The sequence below is a fragment of the Ascaphus truei genome, chromosome 2 (genome assembly GCF_040206685.1).
Source record: "Ascaphus truei isolate aAscTru1 chromosome 2, aAscTru1.hap1, whole genome shotgun sequence".
NCBI lineage: Eukaryota > Metazoa > Chordata > Amphibia > Anura > Ascaphidae > Ascaphus > Ascaphus truei.
Window position 1 is genome coordinate 363,838,509 of NC_134484.1, and position 26,807 is coordinate 363,865,315.

At 39.7% G+C, this 26,807-nt stretch overlaps 2 protein-coding genes across 8 annotated transcripts in view; one reads left to right on the top strand and one right to left on the bottom strand.

The window, feature by feature from the left end:
• RARB (retinoic acid receptor beta) overlaps nucleotides 1-22,107 on the top strand; it is a 506,982-nt gene extending 484,875 nt beyond the window's left edge. For all 6 annotated transcript variants that reach the window (XM_075586965.1, XM_075586964.1, XM_075586968.1 and 3 more), the window contains 3 exons: nucleotides 14,520-14,724; nucleotides 18,636-18,794; nucleotides 20,450-22,107. In XM_075586965.1, coding sequence (XP_075443080.1) covers nucleotides 14,520-14,724; nucleotides 18,636-18,794; nucleotides 20,450-20,643 — 558 coding nt within the window. In that variant the 3' untranslated portion in view covers nucleotides 20,644-22,107. The remainder of the gene's footprint in view (nucleotides 1-14,519; nucleotides 14,725-18,635; nucleotides 18,795-20,449) is intronic.
• Nucleotides 22,108-22,155: 48 nt separating this feature from the next.
• Nucleotides 22,156-26,807, bottom strand: part of TOP2B (DNA topoisomerase II beta) — a 52,555-nt gene continuing 47,903 nt past the window's right edge. For both annotated transcript variants that reach the window (XM_075586962.1, XM_075586963.1), the window contains exons 34-36: nucleotides 25,708-25,827; nucleotides 23,493-23,593; nucleotides 22,156-22,688 (exon numbers count right to left, since the gene is read on the bottom strand). In XM_075586962.1, the coding sequence (XP_075443077.1) occupies nucleotides 22,503-22,688; nucleotides 23,493-23,593; nucleotides 25,708-25,827 (407 nt within the window). In that variant the 3' untranslated portion in view covers nucleotides 22,156-22,502. The remainder of the gene's footprint in view (nucleotides 22,689-23,492; nucleotides 23,594-25,707; nucleotides 25,828-26,807) is intronic.

Consider the following 26,807-nt stretch of genomic DNA (forward strand, 5'->3'; position numbering starts at 1 on the left):
AATACTACACTAGGAAGAACATTGATATTTGCAAGTGTACTTACCAAATGTACTATAATATAAAAAAATCTGTTGCAGTGAGTCAAATTAGATTGATATTATTAGCCAATAACTTGTGAAGAATGTTTAGTAGGCAGCCTTACCTAGAACCAAAATTAATTTATATTTAGGGGAGGCGGGATTTAATAGATAGATGATCGATATGTTTGAAAAAAGAACACTTTTGTGATGAGACTATTGTGGAGTCTCGTATCTACAGGGAAATTGTGCCCTTTAAATTATTTTTCTCTGCTTCTTTTTTTGGGGGGGGGGGGGAGGAGGGGGGAAGTAATTATAATGCCATTATGAGCCATACAGCTAATAGTGAGGATAATAAACATTTGGTAAGATCATGAATTTGACAGGACGAGCTGATGATGGCAATGTACTCATTTTTATAGAAGATATAAATGCAATTGTGTGCACATAATGTCCTAGCTTCTCTTTCTTGTAGAGCCTAAAATGTGCACCTAGTCTACAATACAATTTGCATGCAATTCAAGCATTGTGATAAGCTTTCGTAAATCTCATCCATTATTGACATTAGTGAGATTCTAGAACACCAAAGATATTTGTAGTAATATTTTTAAATGCTGAACGTAAGAAAGCTTAAGCCTCTGAGCACTGCGAGTGGGAACCGAACCACCTTGCAGAGCAAAAGGTCCGTGGGTAAGAAGCAAAATATGACTTGATTGTAAGGTGAAAGGACTGGGATTTTTAGTACATTAGTGTAAAATGACACCGCTTCCTATTCCCTCCAGGAAATGAAACATACATTCTATTTTTCTTCTTGTCATTTGATCACATATTTTCTTTCTCAGTACAAACTCAGTTGCGGCAACCTGAGAATCGCTGCAGCATTTTCTCCACAGTTATGTATAAGCCCTTAATTAGTCTGTAAGAATATCAGCACATATTGTACATTCCGTTGTATCTGCTTGTCTGCTGCTTGGCGCTGGGCTCCCAGGACTAAAATTAAAAAGCGATGAAGCACATATGTGAAGCTGTTACATGGCCGAATGCTTTCATATTATCCAACCCAAATGCATTTTTCTCTGTGGGTCTGCACCTTCCAATGACCCCCCTATGATTTATTGCCCTCGCTGTCATTTTCTTTCAGCTCACTTTGTCTGACATCCAATGTTTCGATTTCCTCACAGTTCCTAACAAGCTTTCACAGATCAGTATAACTTTCCTTTGTTGCCCTTTTCTTGTGAGAGGAGCGCCGGATCTCGGTGAAAAATGAATAGTTTTGTTAGGGCAGAAAGGGGACGCTTGCACGGTAAGGGCGGCTGGAATGTGTGACTGATGTGTTGATTCTCTTCTATTCTTGTTCTTGCCATGGGAATGCAGCAAACGGTGCCTGTCACCCCTCTGCGGCAAGTGGGGTCTGCAGCAGCGATGTTGACCTCTAAGGACCCAAATCAGTGAGATCTGGGGATTTCGCTTCAAAAATGGCATTTCATGGAAAAATACTGTCTCCGTTAAGGCTGGTGATACTCAGCAAGACAAGCAGGAAATTAGTGAGAGTTGATATATCTGCTGCAGTGCAATGTGGGCCTTTCTGTTAGGGAAGAATTATTGGTACAATTCCATTTAAAACATTATTCCCTAAAAAAAAAAAAAATGTCAAGTTTTTCTACTTTATCCCAATTTACTCAGCTAAAAGCAAGGTAATGAAAAATGTAGATGCATCCTGCATTTTCCTGCCAAATTCCCCAGAAAAGATTTTATACGTGTTGGGCAGTATGAAAAAACGCCTTCCATTTCTTTCTAAAGAAACAGAAGTTTCGGATACAATTGCCGCAGTTCTGCTTAAAAGAAGAAGGAAAAAAATGCTACCTGATAAAATGGCTCATAAAAAAAACAATTGTTTTGCTACCTAATGAACTGGCTTCAGGTTCAGAAAAAAACCCAGGTATTTTTCCCCCCAAAATGTGCTAGGCTTTATTCTTTTATTCTCAGACAATCTCTAGGTGTCTTATTTTGCGTGTGTGGGATCATATTCCACACACACATTGTAACAATTTCCGCTAGTTATGCTGTTTGAAATCTATTCATACAATTTAACCAGACCACATGTATATTTGGCAATTTCATAATTATTGCATGTCGGGCGCATTTTGCTGCTTTTCCATAGAATTAGTATTTTTTGGGGGGTGAAATTGGCATTTGGCCCTTGGTGGGTGTTTATACCTACCGGGTGGGTAGCGAGGGGGTTAACCCCGTCATTACCTTAGTGGTATTAACTGCTAAGGTAATGAAGGGGTTAACTCCACCCTGCAAGGCTTAAACACCCACCAAGGGCCAAATACCACCTTCATCCACCATCGCTACCTACAATAAACATGGCACCGGTAGTTAACCCCTTAATTGCCTTAGCGTTTAGCCGCTAAGGTAATGAAGTTGCCTTTAAATGGAATTTGGGAGGAAATCGCCATTCTAGAGCCGCGATTAGCCTCGATACGCTAATCAAGGCTACTAGAATAGCACGAGTTTCGAAGCCTGCCGATAAGTAGCTTATCGCGGCTCACTTGGCGGTGTGTTTTGGACGACAGCAAAAAATGGTGATTAATGCTTTCGCCGCCCACTTATCGAGGCTTTCTGAATCACTGTAGGCATTTTTGACCGATAACAGCTAAAAAGCCTCGATAAGTGGGTTATGAAGGCTATTAGAATACTCCCCTAAGTCCACAAAAGGGTGCTTAAGCTTTAGCATTCTTTTATCCCATTCATAGGAATGAAAGTAAAGGTGTGCTAAAGTTTAGCACCCTTTTTTGGATCTGGGCTATAGAATTACCCCTAAGGCCAAGATCCATAAAAGGGTGCACTCAATGAGCGTAAAGGCGTGCAAACTCTAAGCACTCTTTTGTGGATCTGGGCTGAAGTGCTAAATCAATAAGCAAAGATTCAACAGTGTGAGTGACTATGGAGCCCATTGGATAAGTAAAAGCAGTGTTATTGGTAAAGGGGATAGGCAAAATTGAGTCCAAGAATGTTAAACAATATTTTGGGATATACCACAGAGCCCTTGTAAAAAAAAAAAAAAAGACACCGATATATTGACGAAATTACACAGTACATTGTCTTACATCTGCCACTGTGATTTTTTCTGTTTCATGTAATCAGTACAGCATTTGTATTTTATATTTCCCATATCCGCATTGGTGTTAAGCGCCCTTTTGAAGGGTTTCACTCCGTTTTAAGATATCAACACTTTTTGCCTTTTTGCAACTTGCCTATTTGTCAGCTCTTTGGGGTGACACATACCCTTTTAAAAAATGTTTTCCTTCATGTCAAATATTTTTGTTATTTTACCTTGGTGTCCCTGTTGTGCCAAATTCCTTGTTGCACTAACATGAACATCACTCGTACATGTTGTATATCAGTTTTAATGACCAAGAACTTGAGAAGGTCGTGTCTGAACCAAAGAGCTCTATGGCTTTTAAAGACATGATTAAAACACGTATGCATAATTTTCATGTTAGTCCTATAAAAGTCCTAATTTACCTGTAATTGCATTTGTGTCGCACTTTCATTACAGTCTGCTTCTTATTCATAGCTTGATAATCTTCCCATCACTTGCAACTCTTGGTTTTTAATTTGAGATTAAACATTTATGACCTATTTCAGTTAGGTAATTAGATAATAACTGAACATTTGCAACACAGCAGTATTTTGCCACATTCTTAGCTATAATCACACATGCCTTGTAATCCTAGAGATCCCACAGACCTCTTACATTCATGTTTTTTTAATGTACAGTTAGATTCATTTCCTAAACAATAATTAACTCTTTTCTCATATAAAAGGCTTTTGATTTTTAATGTTGTTCATTATGTTGTATCATTTCATACATATTAAGGTGGATTTTTACAAACAAAACAATCATAATATACCTACAGTACTTGCAGGGACCATTACATTACAGCAAGACGTCTATGGTATCGGCAACCTTTAGTTGTACTGTATAATACAGCAGAGATATTTTCTGTTGGTCTAATAAAACTTGTGTAGCCATGGCTGGGTTTGGCTACTATTCTGCCCTTGGGCTGGCAGTAAACCTTGGTACTATCAGGTTGCCAGTAGTTGGTATGGGGGTGTCCCCCTTCCTTTGGTACTGCACTTGATTGACAGCAGGGGGTGGTACATCCTGTTGTAGCTGGGACAACGGTGTGCCCGCCTTCTGGCTGTACTTAAGGGCAGGACCACCCTAAAGTTAGGAGTGTTCCTTCCCCTCTGAGGAAGGAAGGTCACACAACTGGGAGCCTGAGATTGGGGCCTTCCCATGTTCTCTTCCCTCGGGGGGGGGGGGGAGTGAGTGTGGACCATACCTCTGCCTCTGCTAGGGAGGAGAGGAAGAGCTAGGACGGCTGCGGGTGCCCTTGGCCTGTAGTGGCGGTCCAGGAACCATCATCCGGTGAATCCTGAGAGACAGTATTGGGCAGATCCTGCCTTGTTCCTGTTACTACAGACTATAGTAATAAACCTGTTCCTGTTTGCAATATACCTCCTTCCTGGTGCGTGACCTTACTGGGGGTAGAGGTAAAAAGTTCTACCGTGGAAGATCACCTTCAGTTCCTGGAGTCTACGGCAGATGGAGGCACTGCACTGCTAAGGAGATATGTGGGGTTTGAACCCCAGAAGCCTGTTCCTGTGTCCACACTACCATCGGCGGAACTCAGCCCTCCTGTTGCTTTCAGCGAAACAAAGCTGGAAGTAACAAGGTACCCTTCCAGAACAGGTGCTGAAACTGAAGGAGAGAGGCTAGGTATAGTGTCCAGGGGACCCCCGGCATACCATAACCAGGGCCCACTTTGCCCGCTATGGAACTATGACTTAGACTGCTCTATCAGGTGAATGGTCTGGAGACACAAAAGCTATTGCTGTTCTAAGTCACCCTAATGCAGGTAGTCGAGATGCCAAGAAGGGGGTGTAGCTGAGAGCCCCAGGAGCTATTGAAGGAAGGGTCCGCGATACTGGCAGCCTAGAGGGGCGGCGTAAGGGTACTGCATAGGGAAAAAGCCCAGAGTACTGCTAGCCAGTAGCCAGACTATGGAGCCACAGAGTTCTTGTAATGGACTAGAATCATGTACAGCGTATCGAGATGGAGCTTTGCTAGCCTGGGGTACAACCTACTCTTGGTAGACTGCTAATCTATGTGTTGTGAGGAACCACAAGGAACGGATTCTTGCTGTAATCGCGGTTATTGAGTGGTCTGTGAAGGAATTGTGCTCAAAATGGAGGTTCCCTTGCCCGGGTATCCGCCAAGCCAAGCCTGGAGAGCGCACGTGCTGCTTGAAAACAGGCTGTACGTGAACTTTTTGCCCTGCAAGGGTTTGTCGCGAAAGACAGAACCCCACCCAAGCGTAATGACTGGCACAGCCAGGAGTTAGAGTCATGTCCCGTTTACATCACTGAGTGCCCCTCTTCTAATCTCCACCAGAGGGAGGTGACACGATGTCAGCCAATGCCTAAAGACTTTGGAGAATAAGGGATGTACCAGATGCAGCGGACCGCCCCCTCAGTTCTTTAGAGCCTGGCAAGTGAAAGGAGTGAGCTACCCTTTACTCTTGTACCCGTGTGTTCAGAAACAAATGGCTGATATGGATTTTGACCATTACCAACTACCAGGAGGACTCTTGGTGGTCACCGTGGAAGGGAAGTGGTTAATTGAAGCTGTAAAGGCTTATGTGCTCGAGCACAGTAGGAGCACTTTTCATAATATGCACAAAAGAATAGCGTATTTAGTGCAGGTCTGGAAAGTAGGCTGCTCAGTGTATATGGATAGGGTGGAGTACCTTTCAGAAAGAAACCCAAAACGAGTGTATTCAATTACAGTCACTGACGCATCAGGAGCACTACTAAGGAAACCTGATCCAGATCATTACTATTGAAACAGGTTCTCCATGTTGGAGGAACCTACAGTATGTTAGCATGACAGCCGTTTTGTAGGTGTATATTCAAATACCTTGATATGTGCTGTTTTCACAGAGAACTGTATATCATGCATACTAATGTGATATTCAAGTGAAATGTTATCTTGTGTGTTCAGGTTTCATTTGACAATGGTACCCGAAAATGTAGGACCCAAGTGGGGTCGTTGGGAATTTACCAGAGGGAGAGTGTAGCCATGGCTGGGTATGGCTACTTTAATGCCCTAGGGCTGGCAGTAAACCCTGGTACTATCAGGGTGCCAGTAGTTGGTATGGGGTTTCCCCCTTCCTTTGGTACTGCACTTGAATGACAACAGGGGGTGGTACATCCTGTTGTAGCTGGGACAACAGGGTGCCCGACTTCTGGCTGTACTTAAGGGCAGGACCGCCCTAACGTTAGAAGTGTTCCTTTCCCCTCTGAGGAAGGAAGGTCACATAACTGGGAGCCTGAGATTGGGGCCTTCCCATGTTCTCTTCCCTCGGGAGGAGAGTGAGTGTGGACCATACCTCTGCCTCTGCTAGGGAGGTGAGGAAGAGCTAGGATGGCTGCGGGTGCCCTTGGCATGTAGTGGCGGTGTCCCTGTGTCCCTACTACCATCGGCGGACGACTCAGCCCTCCTGTTGCCAGCAGGTATATGCACCATGCACCCTGAAATGGCCCTTATCTGCGATTGGGTGGGGGAAACACTGTTACACTTGTAATGAACTGAAATAAAGTAATGGAAAAAAAAATACAAATCCAAGCAAACACGGTAGCTATAACGTTATTAAAGCGTAAGTTCCTCTTCGTAAAAATAAACAAAACTTAATCACAGATATGTGAACTCTGATTTTCTGACTCTTGCTGATTTTCTGTGAGTGTAACTGATTTTTAGCATCAGTAGTCCTATAGTCTATAGATTTTCACTGATAACAATAAGCAATTATCCATTAAAGGAAAAATTCAGGCTGCTCGTATATTTTTTTACCTATCTTTTTTATCTCTTTGTTTTACAACATTGGAACCGAGGGGTCTAGGTGCTGAATTGCTATTTTCAACTCCCACCGGTACCCGGGATACTAACCAGTGTAGTTACCAGTATAAAGGTCCCCCCAGTGGAAACAAAATGGCTTCTACGTCTCGCAGGCCCCACAGGTCAATAGGAAGTCGCAATATCATTGGTTGCTGCTTCCTATTAGATGGCTATTTAAATCCTTTGAAGAAACACCGATAATTTCATCTGTAAGTATATCGGGACCCGGGGTGGTTCCCATAGCTGAAAATAGTGGGGGGTTTTGTCCCAAATCCTGAGATGTCACTGTTTTTGTCTTGGGAGGTTGAAGTCTCAGTTACACACGTGTGATTGCTTATTTACAAATATTGGAACTTATTTGTATCCTATGAAATGTTTTCCTTTTCTTTGGATTCACAGTCCATGCATGTGTTTATCTGATTGGCTGGTGATGCCACTATAATTACTTTACAAACAAAGAATACAAGATAAAAGAACACATTGACTACTGTAGATGCCAGGATTGATGAACAGTCATATCACACAAAAAGAGATTAGATACAGATTGCACAATGGAAGCATTATACGTTTGAAAAGAGAAATAGATAAAAAATACTTATGCTTCTTTCATTTTTAAAACGTGCCAATCACTTACTATTAAACAAGCCACTGCCCTTAGTTCCCATGCTATTTTTAATGACCATTCTTTTTTTTGTTTTTTTATGTTTTGCAGGACAACACAATGCATATTAATAATAGTTACTGTAGGAACTTGTTTTTTAATGGCTGGATAAGACATTTGACTTCCATGTGACAATATTCAAGTATTTGATTATGACATGACGTTTGTGATATTCTGTGGATTCTTTTTAGACAGAGATGGAGCCTAATGGATTTAAAATTCCAGTTTGTAGCAAATAATTTCTTCTGTATCATTGCCCTACATGATCCATCGTCACTGCTTTAAAGCATAACACTTTCATATTTTATTAGCAGAGAAATGTGTAAAGTGCCATTGATTTTTCATTATTCATGTTTTCAGTAGGGATATTCTACAGTAATTTGTATTTTAATAATACACTATAGTTAATAAGTTTGATGTAAGGCATAACTATGTATTTGGAGGGAGGGCCATGCAGAGATATTCGCCTTCACTGATTGATGGGCCTGATATTTGGGGGGTCTGGACCAAGAAGAGGGCACTTTAAAAGTACAGAGTTTTAGTCATGATATTCAATTGAAGTCTATGAGACGCTGATGCTAAACAATTGTGAGACTTGCAAATCAATGAGACTCATAATCTGGCATAATTGACGTCTGCTAATCATTTTGAACTTTGTAGCCCCTTTGCTGAAGGAGCCAAGTCAAAATGTGTAAATAAGGAAGAATTTATTTAAAATAAATAAATAAAAACATTAATTAGATACATTGACAGATTTTTATATGCCTTTATGAGGGGGATTTACCTTTCAGGGTCTTATCAGGAAACATAGACGTTGTAATTTTTTGTCGTCAATAGATATTATACAATTATTCTTTACTTTGGCGAGTGGAATTTTGGCCCCTTGTATAGCCAAACCACACTGATACAAAATCACACTTCGGTTGAGATTCATTGTAAAATAACTATACCTGTTTATGACATCTACTGTATAAACTTCTACTGAACATTGCAAAGACCATTCATATTATTTTTTTGTGGGTACAAAAAGGAACGGAGTAGAACGGAGACTGTGCTTTTCAGTGGAAGTTTATTTGAGATCGTAATGTCATCCTCTTAGAAATGAATGCCAAGTCTTGGATATTAGCTAAGTATAACTATAAAAACAAATATTCTGGAGCTTTGTATGTGGCAGGAATTATAATGTTCTCTGATAATCCCACCTTCATGAATTCACATCATCTCACTCTAGGACAGGGGGGCTCAACTCCAGTCTTCAAGACCACCCAAAAGGTCAAGTTTTAAGGATACGCCAGCTTCAGCACAGGTGGCTCAATCAGTGGCTCAGGTGAAGATTGAGCCACCCGTGCTGAGGCAGGGATATCCTTAAAATCTGTCCTGGATAACATTTTACAGAAACCATATCTGATCTCCTATGTAATAACCAGAATTCCGTTGAATAAAAGGTGGCTATGGTCTACTGTTTCCTCTATCAGCCAGCCAGAAGAAGTGAATTCCTTTACTCAAATTCAATTTATTTAGATGTAGGTGGAATTTGAAAGCATAGTTTTTATAGTCATCATTTTCTATCATATCAACAGCTTAAATATTTAAATTGCACAAGTTTGTGTATAAAACATGGTGCTGTGGGCATATATAGATATATCCGGACTGATTTTCCCCACCTCCAGCTTCCCTACAGTCTGTGGTTGTATTGCCACAAATGTGACAGCCATGGTTACATGTGTTGTACACCAAGAGCAACGTTAAATTGACTTTTTTTTGCTGTGGTTTTGTGGAAGATCTCTAGGGCTACAAGGATTATTGTCAGTATCCTTTTATTTCTTACAAGCTGTACCCGGCATAACATATGCCGACCTAGGAAATCTTAAAAGTTTGTTAATGAAACATTACTCTTTGTTTTCACCGCTCATGCCTTGCAGTCTCTTGTCCCCTCATCCCCACTGTGCTCTCTCCTCCATCATGCCCTGCTCTGTTTTTCGCTCACTCCTCCCCTCTCTTTGCACTCCCCACCTTAATGTGTCTGCTCCTCTCTGTGCACACTACACTCCCTCCTCTCCTACTCATTTCATTTGTCTCCTCTCCTTGCTGTCTCTGTTTCCTCCTCCTAATCACATTGCTGTCTCTCCTCCACTGTTTGCACTCCCTCCTACCCCATATGCACACTGCTCTCCATTCCCTCCTTACCACCAACCCCCTATCTCCTCCTTTTCTTGCTTCTTATATACAGTATGTATAGATTAAAATGAGTCAGCTACTCCTGGTCCCACCTGCATATCATGTTACAAAGAGTTCTTATGTGCACACTGCTCTCCATTCTCTCTTCCTCGTCATTCCTCTGTCTCCTTTCCTTGCTGTCTTTCTCTGTCTCCTCCTCTCCTTGCTCTCTCTCTGTCTCCTCTCCTTGCTGTCTCTCTAACTGTCTCCTCTCCTTGCTGTCTCTCTGTCTCCTCACCTCCTTGTTGTCTCTCCTCCATATAGATAATAGATGACGGTCTATCAACCCTACACGTTTCGTCTTATAGAAGACTTCATAAGGGGTATAAATTTATTGAATAAAACATATAGGGGCCTATGCAGAGAGCAGCGCTATTTCGAAATTCGCCATTTTTTGGAGAAAATCGCGCAGAAAGCAGCAGAAAATGGCGAGTTCCGAAAAACGCGCCAATTTTTCTTTTCTATTTGTAAAACTCGCCTCGCGGCTGGCGAGAACCTCAATCTCGCCAGTTTTAAAAATATCCGTATGCAGAGAGGCGCGAACGGCATCTAGCGGCTGTTCGCGCCAATAAAATGGCGCGATTGTCTCCGTTTTGACTCGCCAGAAAAAACTGCCGCTCGCGGCCATTGCAAAGGGAAAAAAAAAGGCGCGAATTTGTTTTAACACATTTCTGAAGCGCGCATCTCGCCAATTTAAACTCGCCACACGCATCCATGTTAAACATAGCAGAATTCGCACTTTTCTGCATATGGAGATTAAAACTCTCCAAAAAAGCTACTTTTTAATAAATTCGACAATTTTAAAATTCGCTGCTCTCTGCATAGGCCCCATAGTCTAAATGTATTATATACCTTTGTCTAGGCCACTATTGGTTAATTGAAAAACTCAACCCCCATTCCTGGTTGGTGAATTTCTACCAATAGAGATATCTATGGCATACAGTAATTAAGGGAAACATCTGTTGTTAATCCATATACTTAAACAGTTATGTAGTATACATTTAAAATACTTTAATAGTTAATAAACAAATAATAATACAGATTAAGAAATCCATGCACATTCTAAAAGGTGAAATGAAGAATTGGACATTTGCATCTCAATTCAATGTAATATAAAATTTTAAAAACTAGGTAAAGATTATTATTAATTGTATAAATAAAAGAAACATAAAGAAAACAGGAAAAGGCAAACAGATATACTGCTGCGGCAGAGTTTATTCGAGCATTTGCCCGTTCTCTGCCGCAGCAGTAGCCTGGCGCGCGCCCGAGAGTGACGGGCGCGCGCCGAAGCAGCGGAAGAGCGCCCTCCGATCGGGGCGCTCTCCCTACCGCTGCCGGGTCCGCCGGGTCCCCCGGAACCCCCTGCCGCTGTCCCGCGATCGCGGGACACCAGGGCTCCCTCGGGGAGCCCCTGGACGCGCGTGCAGGGGGCGCACGCTCCCGAAGACGCGTGACCGCGCGTCTATGACGCGCGGCACGCCGAGGGGCGGCCACTAGCAAGCCGGGAGATTTCCCGGCTTGCGGTACCGACCACACTGCAATAAAGTGTGTCGTACTGTATAGTGTAATGTTGCGTGGCTCTGGTGTCGCTTCTACTATAAGCGCACACGAAGGCGGCAATACACTTGTTTTGCTGCAACGTCAGGTCACCGGCACTACAAGCGCAGCCTTAGCCTTGTACTGAAACATACCTAAGCCATTTTCTTTACTCTGTGGTAGTCAGTGAATTGATAAAAAAAAAAACTTAGGACATGTAACAATTGGCCATCTCCACCATGTAACCTTCCTACCACCTTGTGCATGTAACCTTCCTACCACCTTGTGCATGTAACCTTCCTACCACCTTGTGCATGTAACCTTCCTACCACCTTGTGCATGTAACCTTCCTACCACCTTGTGCGTGTAACCTTCCTACCACCTTGTGCGTGTAACCTTCCTACCACCTTGTGCGTGTAACCTTCCTACCACCTTGTGCATGTAACCTTCCTACCACCTTGTGCATGTAACCTTCCTACCACCTTGTGCATGTAACCTTCCTACCACCTTGTGCATGTAACCTTCCTACCACCTTGTGCATGTAACCTTCCTACCACCTTGTGCATGTAACCTTCCTACCACCTTGTGCATGTAACCTTCCTACCACCTTGTGCGTGTAACCTTCCTACCACCTTGTGCATGTAACCTTCCTACCACCTTGTGCATGTAACCTTCCTACCACCTTGTGCGTGTAACCTTCCTACCACCTTGTGCATGTAACCTTCCTACCACCTTGTGCGTGTAACCTTCCTACCACCTTGTGCATGTAACCTTCCTACCACCTTGTGCATGTAACCTTCCTACCACCTTGTGCATGTAACCTTCCTACCACCTTGTGCGTGTAACCTTCCTACCACCTTGTGCATGTAAGGCAAATGTTCTTATCAATGCTTCATGCATCCTAATGAATGAAGACAGCATTGAACGTAAGTGATTTCGTTTGTTATGTGATGAGACACAATCAGGTTATGGTATGTAGAAAAAAAAGGTGGCAATAAGCCTCCACTGTTCACAGCAAAGACAAAAATACTCAAGAAAGCATCAACATGACGCTCACATATTGTTCAAGCCTTTTTCAGTTACTTCAAAAGTATAGTGTTGTATCTGAAAGTGTCAAGTTTCTGGGGATTAACATTCAAATAGTGTAATAATTTCTTAAAGTCAACAAGTGTTTGTATGGCATTTGTTCAAACTGGTGTTACTTGAGTAGGCCTGTATGACCCAAGGCACAGGATAGGATGATAACTTTTGGTTATGGGACCCTGGCGTTAATAGTGACTATACCCTGGATTGGCACATAGACCTACTGCTTAAAGCTGCAGTTCAGTCTTTTTTTTTTTTTTACATTTATTTTTTTACTTCAATAGTTTCATGTGTGCAATCTCTAATTAGCTAAAGAACTGTATAGCTGCAGGTCAATTCGTTTTCCATGTATTGATAGGTCGAAATTTGGTGACATATTAAAAGCTGGGATTTGTTTATAATCTGCTTGACTGGCAGTGGAAGCTCATGAATATTCATGAGCAATCCTGCACTGACAAGTGCTAGAGGGAGGGCAGTGCTGACAAAGGGGTGTGCCAGGGCTTGTGACAGGACATGAAGGGGCAGTGCCTTGCAAATGCTTGTTAAAATAGAATACAAGAAAATTGGTCTTTCAAAGTTGTTTTTTTAAAAACAGATAATGCTAAAAGTATTTTTTCTTACTACAGAACTGATTTATTACAAAAAACACACATGCAGGATATTGACTGAACTGCAGCTTTAATGCAAAAATATGTTGAACCTAAATCCAGTAAACTTTTATGATTATATTTCCGATAACTCAGTTCATTTGACCACTGATCGCACTTCTTCGCATATTTAAATAATACCATTAAAGACTCTACAGAAGCCACTCTATATTATCTATGAACAAAACTGATGGTTATTATATGGTACATTTGTAATTTTCTGTGCCACAGTGATTTTCTTTATGGATATCTTTCCTTTTCAAATGGATTTGATCTTTGTTTAGTAGCTTCACAAAGAATGTTAATGTTTACATTCATTGGCTAGCAGATATTTTTTTTCGGGGGGTGGGGCAGTATACAAGGGGGTTATTTCATGTGCACTTCTCATTTCTGATGAAGGTTACTTCTGGGAGCTGAACCGTTGAGTTCAAGGTTATAAATATTTATGCATTTTCACTCAATGACTGGCATGTTCAGACTTACTTTCTGCTAATTATGTCTCCAGGCTGAAAAACTGGGGCAATATACATGCAAACCAGTTTATCAGAGATGAAATAGGAAACAAACTGTTAGTATGGGATTTTCTCAGTGCTAAATCTTATGTTTTTGTGCACCCGTTTTGCAGTCGATTGAACGTTCATAAATAATCCCTTATGGACACTTTATTGCACCTATCTATTTTAGAAATGAGAGAGAGCACAATAACCGCTATTTAAATTAGCAGGTGAAGATAAAGGAGTTTTTGTACAAAAGTTTCCAAACTTTTTGTTATAATACAAAAAAAAGCGCCATATGCGTATGACTTTTACTCCATTAATAATAGCAAAACTTTGTTGAATTGAAGTGGAACACTACATAAGCGTCAGAAGTCATTGAAAGTGAGCATTAATACTAGTGACACCGCTATTGTAATATCATACTGTATAGGAACCAACATGACATGGTCTTGGCATGAAGCCACACTTGAAACACAAATGACAATATTTAATTAAATTGTCACATGCAACAATCACTTTATTTATCTATTTGTGTTTAAACTCTACCATGGATCATCCTATATTGCACTGCCAATTTTGCTGAACTTCTGCTTCATCAATTTTTCTTTATATAATTATTGAAATCTCCCATTCCAGATATGATAAGTATCAATTACTACTGAATATGGTGTTACCTGCAATCACAGATTAGTGAGACTAGGAATCGTGTTGGCGTCACACAGCGTGCACTAAATCTGCTTTAAACCAGAAACACCATTCTAATAACTCATTATTATTAGAACAAGAAAGTTGATAGGATTTTCTAGGGTCACTGAGTAAAAATTGAATATTGTCCTGCATGTACAATTAATCATCTGTTTTGCTTTTCTTATCTGCTCTTATTCTCCCAGATTCTTCGAATTTGCACAAGATACACACCAGATCAAGACACGATGACTTTCTCAGATGGCCTTACTCTTAACCGAACTCAGATGCACAATGCTGGATTTGGTCCCCTCACTGACCTCGTATTCACGTTTGCCAATCAGCTCCTGCCCTTGGACATGGATGACACAGAGACCGGTCTGCTCAGTGCCATCTGCTTAATTTGTGAAGGTGCGTTTCAGTCGGGCATCAGAGAATGTTTTTGGAATCTTGACCTTTAATCCATCTGCTGCTGGAGTAACTTCTTATTCACTACAGTGATCGTACAGAAACTCTAGATTTAGCAAATACGTTTAAGCAAGACTAACAAAAAAAAGTTTGACTTCACCCATATGTTGCACCACATACCAATCAGGTGAAATATACATCCACTCCATCGAGAACATGCCAAGGCAAGCGAGATCTATATTAGAATAAGGTCTGTAGTTTCTAGCTGCTCACAGGGCAGCATTTTTAATGTATTTGTAACTCAAGCATGTTAGGAAGTGTATTTGTAACTCAAGCATGTTAGGAAGTGTTTATACAACCAAAAGCATGTTGTATAAATGAGAAGTTCACACTCCGCTGTCCCAAACAGAATTCTGGGCAGTAGAAAGTAAAAGCATAAGAACATGTATTGCATCTCCCTCGGTTGTTAGAAGAGGTCAACTAAAAAATGAAATGCAATACAAAGAAATTAATGGGTGGTGTTACAGTATGAAATCAAATATTGCAAAGTGCATTCTTGATCTGTTTTTTTTTTTTACCAACCAATAAGCTGATAGTCTGGATCCCTGGGGTGGTGACTTGTCAAAAACTACTTACACCTTTTAAATGCTGTTGAATGTATTGCTTGCCACTAATGTTCTCTAGCATTGGAGACTCTCTTGTTAATAAATACAATACATTTTGTTTTGCTCCAGAAATTAATTCAGGTTACAAGAGAATATTATTGGTCTAGGTACTATCTTAGGTCAATGGATGAATGTGAATGACAATTCGGCACGCCATTGAGAAATTCTGTTCCAATACTGGGTGGTTGCCAATTGGCTGGTGTGTATATGATGTTTATTCAGATGTTTTCTTGGTGCTCAAAAAGCTAAACCTAAAGTGTCCACCTTACCCAGAATTTAGGGTCATATGGCAGCGATTTTATAGATCTTTATATCAAGCCTGTAAAAAAAAAAAAAAAAAAACTACACCCATTAGACATGTTACAAATAAGTGTAGTGAACATTACATAAACCTCTGCAGCCTGCTATAAAAGTCATAAGCTGAAATGCAGTAGAACATCAAAGGACTGTCCTCTTACTTAGGAATGAGAAGCAATCAGTGCTTCTTCACAGTACCACTTGTGCTCTGAATGGTTGGATGCACGTAATGTATTGAAGCTTTTAAAACAACCTTGTGTACATATAATATATAGAAATTGCTTTCAAAACAGATCAACTCTATTAAGGGAGAAATAGTGGATGTTTCAGTGATGGAGTATCTTTGGTAAAACAGGCATCCGAGCAACATTTTTGTAAAGAATTAAACTTGAAAGCCACTCGGATGTCAGCAGGCCAAATATAGCCTTTTCCTCATAGTGCAACACATTTGTTTCAACCAGATGGTACAGGTTTTTATTTTTGTGTTTGCAAACTGCTGCCATCTACTGACCTGAAAAATACTTAATTTGTGTGACTGACGGGTATGAAAATTACGCTGCCAAAATATTTAACAGGACCATGCAGTAGCTAAATAAACAGGTAGGGGAGGAAATGGAAAAGAAGAGGGAGACTTTTAGAGTGTTAAAGTCAGAAGGGACAGAGGCATCATATCAGAATTGTAACGAATGTAACAAAAGTTGCAAAAGGACAATCAAATTAGCAAACATTTTAAATCATAAAAGGATTGCAATAGAAAGTACGATCAACCGCAAAAAGTTCTTTAATCACCTTAATTACAAAAAGATGAGAAAATAAAACATAGGGCCCTTTCAGTGTGAGATGGGCAAGAACATTATTGGAGATAAGGAAAAAGCAGAGGTATTAAACAAATTCTTTGCCTCTGTATTGACCAGGGAGGACTCAGTTGAAACAGTGCCATAGGAGGAAGCCACAACCTCTATAGTGACAAACAATTGGTTAACTGGGGAAAAAATGCATAGGCGGCTTGATAAAATTAAAGTAAATAATGCACCTGGCCCCGATACACCCAAGGCTTCTTAAGGAGTAAGTTCAGTAATAATCCAAAGATTACATTTAATATTCAAGGACTCTATTTCCACAGGCTCAGTATCACAAGATTGGTGTAAAACAGACGTGGTGTCTTTATTTAAATAGGGAGTTAGATTACAACCGGGGAATTACAGACCTGTAAATCTTTAGTACAGGCAATACCTGATGGATAACACAATTATTAGTAATAGTCCGTATGGATAGGTCATGCCAAACTAACCTTATTAGTTTCTTTGAGGTGGTAAGTAGGAATGTAGACCAGGGTAATGCAGTTGATGTATATTTAGATTTTGCAAAGGCTTTTTGAAAACTGGTTAAAGGATAGACAACAGAGTTGTCATAAATGAAAACAATAGTGCCCAATGTCATGCAGTAGCTGCAAAGGCAAATAAAATCTTATCTTGCTTTAAATGGGGAATCACACCAGGACATGGAAGAGAAGTAAAGATACCAAATAGTGCAGTATTGTCAACCCCAACAATGAAATCCATGTTGATAGCTCTATAAAATTTTCACTCACGTGTACAACGTGATAGTAAAGCGTTGTGGTTATTAGAAGTTACCAACTTTAGTTTCCAGATAGGTACTCCAGATCCATAGAAAAGGAAGAGATATCCATATACAAAAAAGGAAAAAGCAAAATAGTATAATACTGCTTTTAATATTAAAAACACAAAGTATTCCACTTACATAAGTGCCTTTGTGGTGAGCATTCAGACTGGCCAGTCTGTCCATATGACCCAGGGTGGTCTGAATGCTCACCACAAAGGCACTTATGTAAGTGGAATACTTTGTGTTTTTAATATTAAAAGCAGTATTATACTATTTTGCTTTTTCCTTTCTGTATATAGATATCCCTTCCTTTTCTATGGATCTGGAATACCTATCTGGAAACTAAAGTTGGTAACTTCTAATAACCACAACGCTTTACTATCACATTGTACACGTGAGTGAAAATTTTATAGAGCTATCAACATTGATTTCATTGTTGGGGTTGACAATATTGCACTATTTGGTATCTTTACTTCTCTTCCATGTCTTGAAGTGATTTGCGCACCTGTTTTCTTCTTCGATTGCTGATTGGATTTGGTCTGAATCCTGTGTCGGGAGCCGCACTCTCGAAGGACAGTATATTATTTAATGTTATTTGCGCTTGACCTTTTCTTCACCATTTAAATGGGGAATGGATGGAAGGGACGTACGCATAATTATGCCACTCTATAAAGTATTAGTAAGACCACACCTTGAATATGGAGGACAATTTTGGGCACCACTCCATAAAAAAAGACATGGAACTAGAAAAAGTGCAGAGAAGAGCCAAGATAACTATATACAAATATATTGAGGGAAAATACAAGCAGCTTTCAAAAGAACTATTCATACCAAGGGCAGTACAAACGACACAGGGTCATCCCTCAGGTTGGAGGAAAGGAGATTTCACAAGCAAGAAAGGAAAGGGTTCTTTACATTAAGGGCAGTTAATTCACATTCATTACCCATGGAGACTGTGGTGGCAGATAAAATAAATTGCAGAAAAAGGTTGGATATCTTTTTAGAAAGGAAATGTATACAGGGATATACCAAATAAGTAAACATGGGAAGGATATTGATCCAGGGAGTAATCTGATTGCCATTATTTGGAGTCAGGACAGAATTTAATTTCCCCCCTCGGAGGCTTGGATGTTTCACTGCGGTTTTTTTGTTTGCCTTCCTCTGCATCAAAAGACTGTAAATACAAATAAAGGATAATTATTTGTAGTCTAAATTGAGCATAGGTTGAACTTGATCGACATATGTCTTTTTTCAACCTCATCTACTATGTAACTATCGGTCTTAAGAGTTTGAAATATGATTTCAGAATCACTTTGTTTACTTATCTAGATCGTCAGGATCTTGAGGAACCAGCTAAAGTAGATAAACTGCAAGAACCCCTGCTGGAAGCACTGAAAATTTACATCAGGAAGAGAAGACCCAACAAGCCCCACATGTTTCCAAAGATTTTAATGAAGATCACAGATCTTCGCAGCATTAGCGCAAAAGGTAGGTCAAAGTTTGTAATCTTAGGGCTCCATAAAGGACGTTGCTTTTCTCATTTCCACAACAAACCTTTGTAAGCATTGATTAGGGAGGTGAATCCCATGTCAACTCCTTTCTACACTGTGTGGATGATGCATTTTCACAGGGCTCTTCAACTAGTTTCTTTGGGGGACCAGAATACATCATTTTTATTTATTTTTTTTAAGTCAGGAGGGCTAGACCCACAGTTAATCACTTTGGGGTAGTTGAGTATTGGCAGTCAATTGAGCAAGACAGTATTAGTCACTGATGTGGGGTGGGCAGGACATTCTCCATCATTGGGGTCAAGCCAGATAAGGGAGTTTGAATGGAAGGTTGAGGGAATCTATGAATGGTATGGAGGGGAGATGTTTGACATGAAGGATCTGGCACTTGCATGGGTGGAAGGGATTGGAATGGTATTAAACAGCTGATACTGGGATTGGTGAGGTAAAGGAATGTTCTGGAGAGAGGTGGGTGGTGCTGATGGTCTACCTACTCTTCTGCTTCACACTAAGTATGACGTAGACTGTTGGAGGCTTAAACATATAATCAATGCACCTGCATGAGTGAGCTAATCTGAGGGGGTGGAAATCAGGTCTAATTTGGGTTTTAAATGCTGCCTGCTCAGGAGTAGGCAAGATAAAAATTGTGGACCAGTCCCACAAGCCGCCAGTTGAAAATCCCTGGGTCATAGGCTACTACTACCTTTTTATATTAATATTTCAAAATTAAGGTGGAGTCACTAAAAGGAGCCTCAGCCCAATAGCATGGATTCCTGCAGTTAAGAGATGATTTAGTAGGTTGTTGATGACAATGTTTGCATTACATTTAAAATTCTCTTAAATTTCTATGTCAGTCAGACACTAATTCTAGTCTAATTCTATGTCAGTCAGACACTGTCATTAAGACACTAATCAGAAATGTAAACATAGCAATTCATAGCTACAATGCTAATGCATTTTTGATGTATCATTTAAAGTTGTGATATCAGGATAATATGTGATTTATGTTGGGCATATTGAAGAAAGCTTGTAAAAAAAACCTTCCCTACATGGTCATTTTACCCAAAGTTTATTAGACAAAATTCTTCTCCGATTTTGATAAACATTGGCTGGAATTTTTGATAGAAAGAAGCAGATATTTACTAAGCCATAAGAAAAACCTACAAGCCCCATACAAGTGAAAGGATTGTAAGGTGATGTTTAAAAAACAAAAACCCCACATATATATATATATTTTTTTTTTTTACTATTTCATTGATTGATGCCACAATAGAGATACCAAACAAAAACGGCACCATTTGCTTACACATTCCATTTAAAATAAAAGTATTCTGTTTCTTCTGGAAATTAACATTGTTGATGCAATTATAGAATTTGTTTAATCTTCGTTGCTTTTCTTTTCTTTCTACGACATCACAGGGAAATAAAACATAAAAAAATCTAAAAGGAAAAGTAGGCCTCGTTTCCTATCTAAATGTGAACTATTAAAAATAAACAATGCATTTTAATAAACCTTTGGATAAATTCACCATATCGGGTCAAGCACTTGTGCATGGGATTAGGTTATTAAAATCTAAAAAGAATTGTGCAGCCATAACGCAACGGTTTTTTTTTCTCTATGGTTCTTATGTGCAGGTGCAGAACGTGTTATCACACTGAAGCTGGAAATCCCTGGATCAATGCCACCGCTCATTCAGGAAATGCTAGAGAATTCAGAGGGGCACGAGGCCACGTCATCTAGTTCAAATGAGAATGCAGCAGAGCACAGTCACAGCACCTCACCCAGCTCGGAGAAGGACAGTGTCAGCAAATGTGCACAGTTGCAATAAAACATTCCCCTCTACTTCAGACATTCCCAACACAGTATGCACACAGGGATGACAAACAAGGAGGATCATCGGTATTCCGCTGCTCACTTTGTGAACTCAAGAAGTATATTAAAACCCCCAAAAGAGCAAGATGGTTCTCATTTATAATACACCTATATACTTTTGCTGTTTACATTCTTAACTTCGCTGGACTCTTAAAACTAGAAGAAAAAAAAAATGACATTTTGAAAACACTAAAGCAGCCATTTTACAGAACAAGAAATAAAGCATCTATTTTCTCTTCTGATCATCAAAGATTTGCATGATATCTGCAGACTGCTCCAAGACTTGGGGAAACTTTTTGTTGGGGGGGGAGGGACTTTGTACATACATATTTACGGTTCTGTTCTCTGCTGGATGTTTGGTGCTTTCCTTTCCGTCTTGCATACATAAAATGATCAAGACAACAAGGTAACAAAATGGACTGTTGTACATGTCCACATGAGAAACTAAGACTTTCATTTAGTTACAATGAAATATTTCTTTACATGCCCTGAACTGCATTGTGTATTCCATCTTCTACCCCAACTGTGTGAGGAAACTAAAGTCACTACATTATCTGAAGACTGTTTTGTATCTCAGAGTAACTGCCAGTTCAGTTAAAAGAAATGTAATTGTAGAGTTGTCAATGTCACTTTAAAATGGGAAGCGAGAGATGTTAGTTCAGCTGATGAGTATATATACAGGTGCATTACTGCAGTACTGATAGCCTCCAAGGCACTTTCCAGTGTTACAATGTTTTTATGTTTACTTGTTCACAATCCATTTGAGAAGTGTTTGTGTGGTTCACTACTTATGAGTTGGTACAACATACGAGGTCCCCCTCAAACCATATAGTACCCAGAAAATGATACATCTGTTTTGTGCACAACAGCTCGTTTATGAATAAATTGTTAACCTTCAGTGTATACGGGGAGAGGGGGAGGAGCAGAGTTGCAATGTATTACAAAGTAATGACCTGAACCCCCCTCCCTCTTGCACTTAAGATCTTAATACAACATTCGATAGAGATTAGGCCAACCAGCACTGGGCTACAAGGGACTGACCTAAATGAGTTATGGAATATGTTAACCAACACAGGGGCCCTCACTTTAACTGGCATCATATGGCTAAGATTGGCTCGCCTATGTCCCCTCACCTCAAGACACTGGCAGGATATCTGCTTCTTTTTTCTTTTAATCTATTTGAATCACTGTGACTGAGTGATATACCACAGTAGAGAAGTCAACACATTAAAAGTGTTCCTAGGTCTCATTTAAAGCACTAATAGATTTTTTGGGGGGGCTATTTTAGCAAGTCTGTGATGTATCTTCACTGGCTCCGTTTGTACATTGAGATTGTTTAACAATGCTTTCTATGTTCATATACTGTTTACCTTTTTTCCATGGAGTCTCCTGGCAAAGAATAAAATATATTTATTTTAAACCGTTCAAGGTATTATTTGATTAGCATAAGAGAACACAGACAAAGTAATGTATATATATTTTTTTTAATGTTTCATCTTCATTTTAAAAAGCAGGTTTGATGTGGTTTTTTTTTCTTCTTTCAACCAGGACAATTAAAATGTGTGCTTGGGCACGGCCGTCTAAAACATTTCTACAAGCCATATTGGACGAATACATGACATTTCAATGAGTAAAAAAGAGCATAAAACTGCATGTGTAACAACAAAATGTTAAAATGTCTACACAATAATAAAAACCATCAATTACGTCATCACATAAAATAAGACAATGTACAAAAGTCTGCAACAGGAGGGACAGAAGGACTACACAAGATACTTCGTTGGAAAAAGTTTTCCGTGCACTTCGGGCACATAATTAAAACATATCAAAATCATCATCATCAGACTCGGCAAAATATTTCACTTCTTTCCTGGCCCGCCCTGGCCGCTGCCGCGATGCACTTTCAGAGCCGACATCTGTTGGGAATATATCTCCATCTGAATCCTGGTCTAATGCTGGTGCTGCTGGCGTCGCCACCTTCTTGGATTTCTGACGTGAAATCTGCAGAAATAAATATATATATATAAATATATATGCAATAAGGCTGATCTGAATGCTTTAACAGGCCACTGTTTCACATTTTTACCCAAAACCTAATTCCAAACACACTTCAAATACCACCGAACATATAATGGCTACTGCTTTGATCTGGGATAATACCCAAATTAGAAAATAATTCTGCAGCAATTCTACAGTTTATGTATGTATGTGTAATATATACACACACACACACACACACACACACACACACACACACACACACACACACACGTTTCTTAGAGACTTAAGGCTTTTCTGAATACAGCAAAGACTGAGATGCTTTAACAGGCCACTGCTTCACATTTTTCCCAAAACCTAATTCCAAACACATCAAATACCACCGAACATATAATGGCTACTGCTTTGCTCTGGTATAGTACCCAAATTAGAAAATAATTATGCCGCAATTCTACAGTTTTTGATCAAGGCACCGACTTAAAACAGAATTAGAAAATGCGCAACCCGTGTGTGTGTGTGTGTGTGTGTACATACATTAAAAAAAAAAGCCCCTTAGAGACCCGAAAACATATATTTTTTTATTTCACACTTAAACTCCAATTAAATACTGGGGAAACCCAAATTTTATATATTCCAAATGGAAGGATGATATACGCACGCATCTAGCCATGTATAAAATGTGTGTGGTGTTTATATGTACATATACATACACACTTTTGTAAAAACAATATATATTCTGTGTTTTTACAAATGGCATTTTTAAAATCAGTAAATGTGACTGCACCATTACAAAACAGAAGCACTTACTTTACTGGATGCAGGTTTTGTGGGCTTCTTCCCAGGATTGTATCCACCTTCATTTTCTGAGTCAGATGTTTTTCTTTTCTTTCCTCTACCTTTTGCGGAGACTAGAAAGACCGATGCAAAAATCAGAGTTAAAATAAGTATTATAGCTTAAGAGTGTTTTAAATCTTTTGGAAAACACTTTGATTTAAAGCCAATTTACATTTCTTTAGCATTCGTGACACACTTCTTCAAATACACTTGTTTGCATGTCTTGGTGGCTATCACATGAAGGGCACATTGTATTTTCACTGTAGTTTTAATGGCCCCTATTATATTTCCCATTTAAGCTTATTATTTTTTTATTTACATGCATGAAACCAAAAAATACAAATATTACAAATTAAATCACCACAAAACCTATTTTGTATCTAACCTATACATTAATAAACCAATATGTAATAAGAAGCGGTATTCGTTTAAAATAGCATGGTTTCAGAGTAGAAAACATTCAGCATCCAAAAAGGGGCTAACTGCTTAGAAACAAATGTGAACCGTCTTAAAACGGCAGTTAAAGTAATATCCTACGTGTTTTGTTTTTTTAAATAAATCAGTTCTGTACTATGAGAAAATACTTGTAGCAGTATTTTTTTTTATTATCAATTTTTAAAGACATTTTAAATGTATTCTAATGTAACATGTATTTTTGTATAGAAACCATTTACAAAGTCAGACCCCCAATTTGCAGCGCAGGCAAGCCGGGCCCCCCCCCAGCCAGCGGACAAGGGACACCAGCCCCGGCTGCCTCTCCCGTCCCCCGTCCCCGCTCGGCGGCCCTGCCTCTCCCTAACAGTGCACCAATTGTATCTAGTAACTAAGAACAGCAAAGAGGATTGGCGGACAGCCAGATATGCCTGGAAGCACTCACAACTCACCGGGTGGGGGACAAGTAAAAAAGTTTATTAAAGCTACATAAAAAACATATTGGACATAAGGGAAACACAACACAAAAAAGGGGGTTCTCCTCCACCTGGCACTCTGTATCTAGTAACTGCCTGGTCACATGATATTCCACACACAACTTTGCATTGTGGGTACTGTCTTGCAGCAATAACTGAATTAAATAACCCCGAGCACAGCGAACGATTACAGGATAACGGATTGATCTGCAACTTAGCTAATCACTTGTCGGTGTGCAGATTGTATTGCTGCACATATTGACCTGCAGTTTTAAGACATTAACATTTACCGTGCATCGCTATAATTTGTTCACTACTTGGAAATGCGACAGTACATGCAACCTATCGGATGCAAGATATTTTTTGATGTGGTTGTCACAAATGAAGTAGAATTAGCCTTATTAGTCCAGTTGCAATAGTGCAGAGTAAATGAGTACTTCAGTATTAAGGGATACCCTTTTTATTTGGGCAAACAATTGATATTATAAGACAAGTTTTTGAGAGTTCTCGCTTCAGGTCCAGCAGTTCAAGCTTTTTTTGTCATATACATCTTCCCAAAATAACCCTGGTATATTCTCTAGAGTCACGATGAAAAGTTTTTTCCCCCCTCTTGTTGATGAAATGTGCTCACACTGTATGCCAGTATTATAATGTCTCCTTTTATATAGTGCTGCGAGTGTACGCGGCGCTATACATAGAATTTTGCAGGCATAACGAGTCATATCACCGAAGAGCTTGCAATAATATTGGTGAATTGACAAAGGTCATAAGAAAAGTTGATCCACCCACTTCAAGAGCAGTGCTCTTATTACCAAGCTACTTCCATATGTCAAAGTAATTGTCTCGTTATAATCTAATGTTTAAGCTGAGGCAGAGAGCCTGTATGTTGTGATGTAAAAGTTCAAATCTATTTGAATTCTTATTCTAAGAGTATGTGCACTATTTAGACCACAGCATACATATTGTATTCTCAATGGGAGTAGCGCAAGTCCCTGGATGTTCTGGAGCACCCTGCCAAAACTATATGGGCAATAGTGTTAAATACACTGCTCTGATGATCTCAAAGTGTACACTAAATCTTATACACACACACACCGACTGGATAAAACAAACAGTGCAAAGCCACAAGACACAATGGATGTGGAAGATATCTTACGGCCCCATTCAAGTCAATGAGCCGTAGTGTGTATTCCGTCGCTGGAAGGTGTGTTATGGCATAGCATTGCTTTGTAAATGTGACTCATTAAGAAATTTGCTCAGCAAGCCAAGCCGTCATTTACCTTTGGGCGTTATAGGCTTCTTTGGAGCACCAAACTCTAATTCAGAATCAGAATTCACCAAAAGCTCTGTCTTCTTTGGCGGTCGTTTCGGTTTTGGAGTAGTATCTGTAGGGGTTTTTACTGCAAATTGAGAAAAGGGTAAATAGCAAATATGAAACATCACTGGATAGTGCATAAAATAGGTTACGGTTGTATTGTATGTCTTTATTTATATAGCGCCAAAAGTGTACTCAGCGCTTCACAAAGAATACAGTACAGGGTATTATAATACAATAAGTGCAGCAAAATCAGAAAATAGGAAAGGAAATCCCCGCCCCGAAGAGCTTACAATCTAAGATGTTTGATGGGGAACCTACAGAGACAGCAGGTGAGGGAGTAAGTGCTGTAGATGGCAGTGCTTGGTAGGAGTGACTGAGTGTTGGACAGTAACCATGAGTGCAGGCTATTGGGATGCTTATGATTTGTGGGGCGAGTTTTAAGGTTAGTCAGTATTAAAATGAGAGGGTTAACAATTTACAGGGGAAGTGATGGCAGGGAGGCATGGGTGAGATCAGGTGTGTATGTCTGGGTTTAGGCTTAGGGGAGATCAGCAGCAGGAAGGAGTAGATAGAGGGTGTGAATAAAGGATTTGTGGGGGTGCTTTTTATTGAGGGGTAAAGAAGTTGATGGTAGAAAGGTGTATAAATAATGGTGCAGTGGTTGTGGCATGAAACTTTATTTTTTTCCAAAAGTATTTGGGTAAAAAACACTGGAAACCCATTAAGGAAACGTATGTTCAATACAAATAGGCATTTGATCAGACGTTCTGTGAAGCTTTTCTTTTTCTTCTTCTGTGTACAATCCTAGAAATACAATTGCTAAAGCCCTGTTACATTTAAATTACAAATGTAAAAATATATAAACAAACATTGATTAAGGATAAACGGGCACCAATGAGAACACCATCTGCTCAAGCCTTGAAGGAGGTCCCCGCATTTAAGATGTCCTAGTGGCTTTTGCCTCCTTAGCAGGGAAGCTAGTTTATGCACCTACTGCGCCTTATTTATACCCTCAATGCAACTGCATTGTATATATCCCTAAACTCGTCGTTGTAGAGGTAA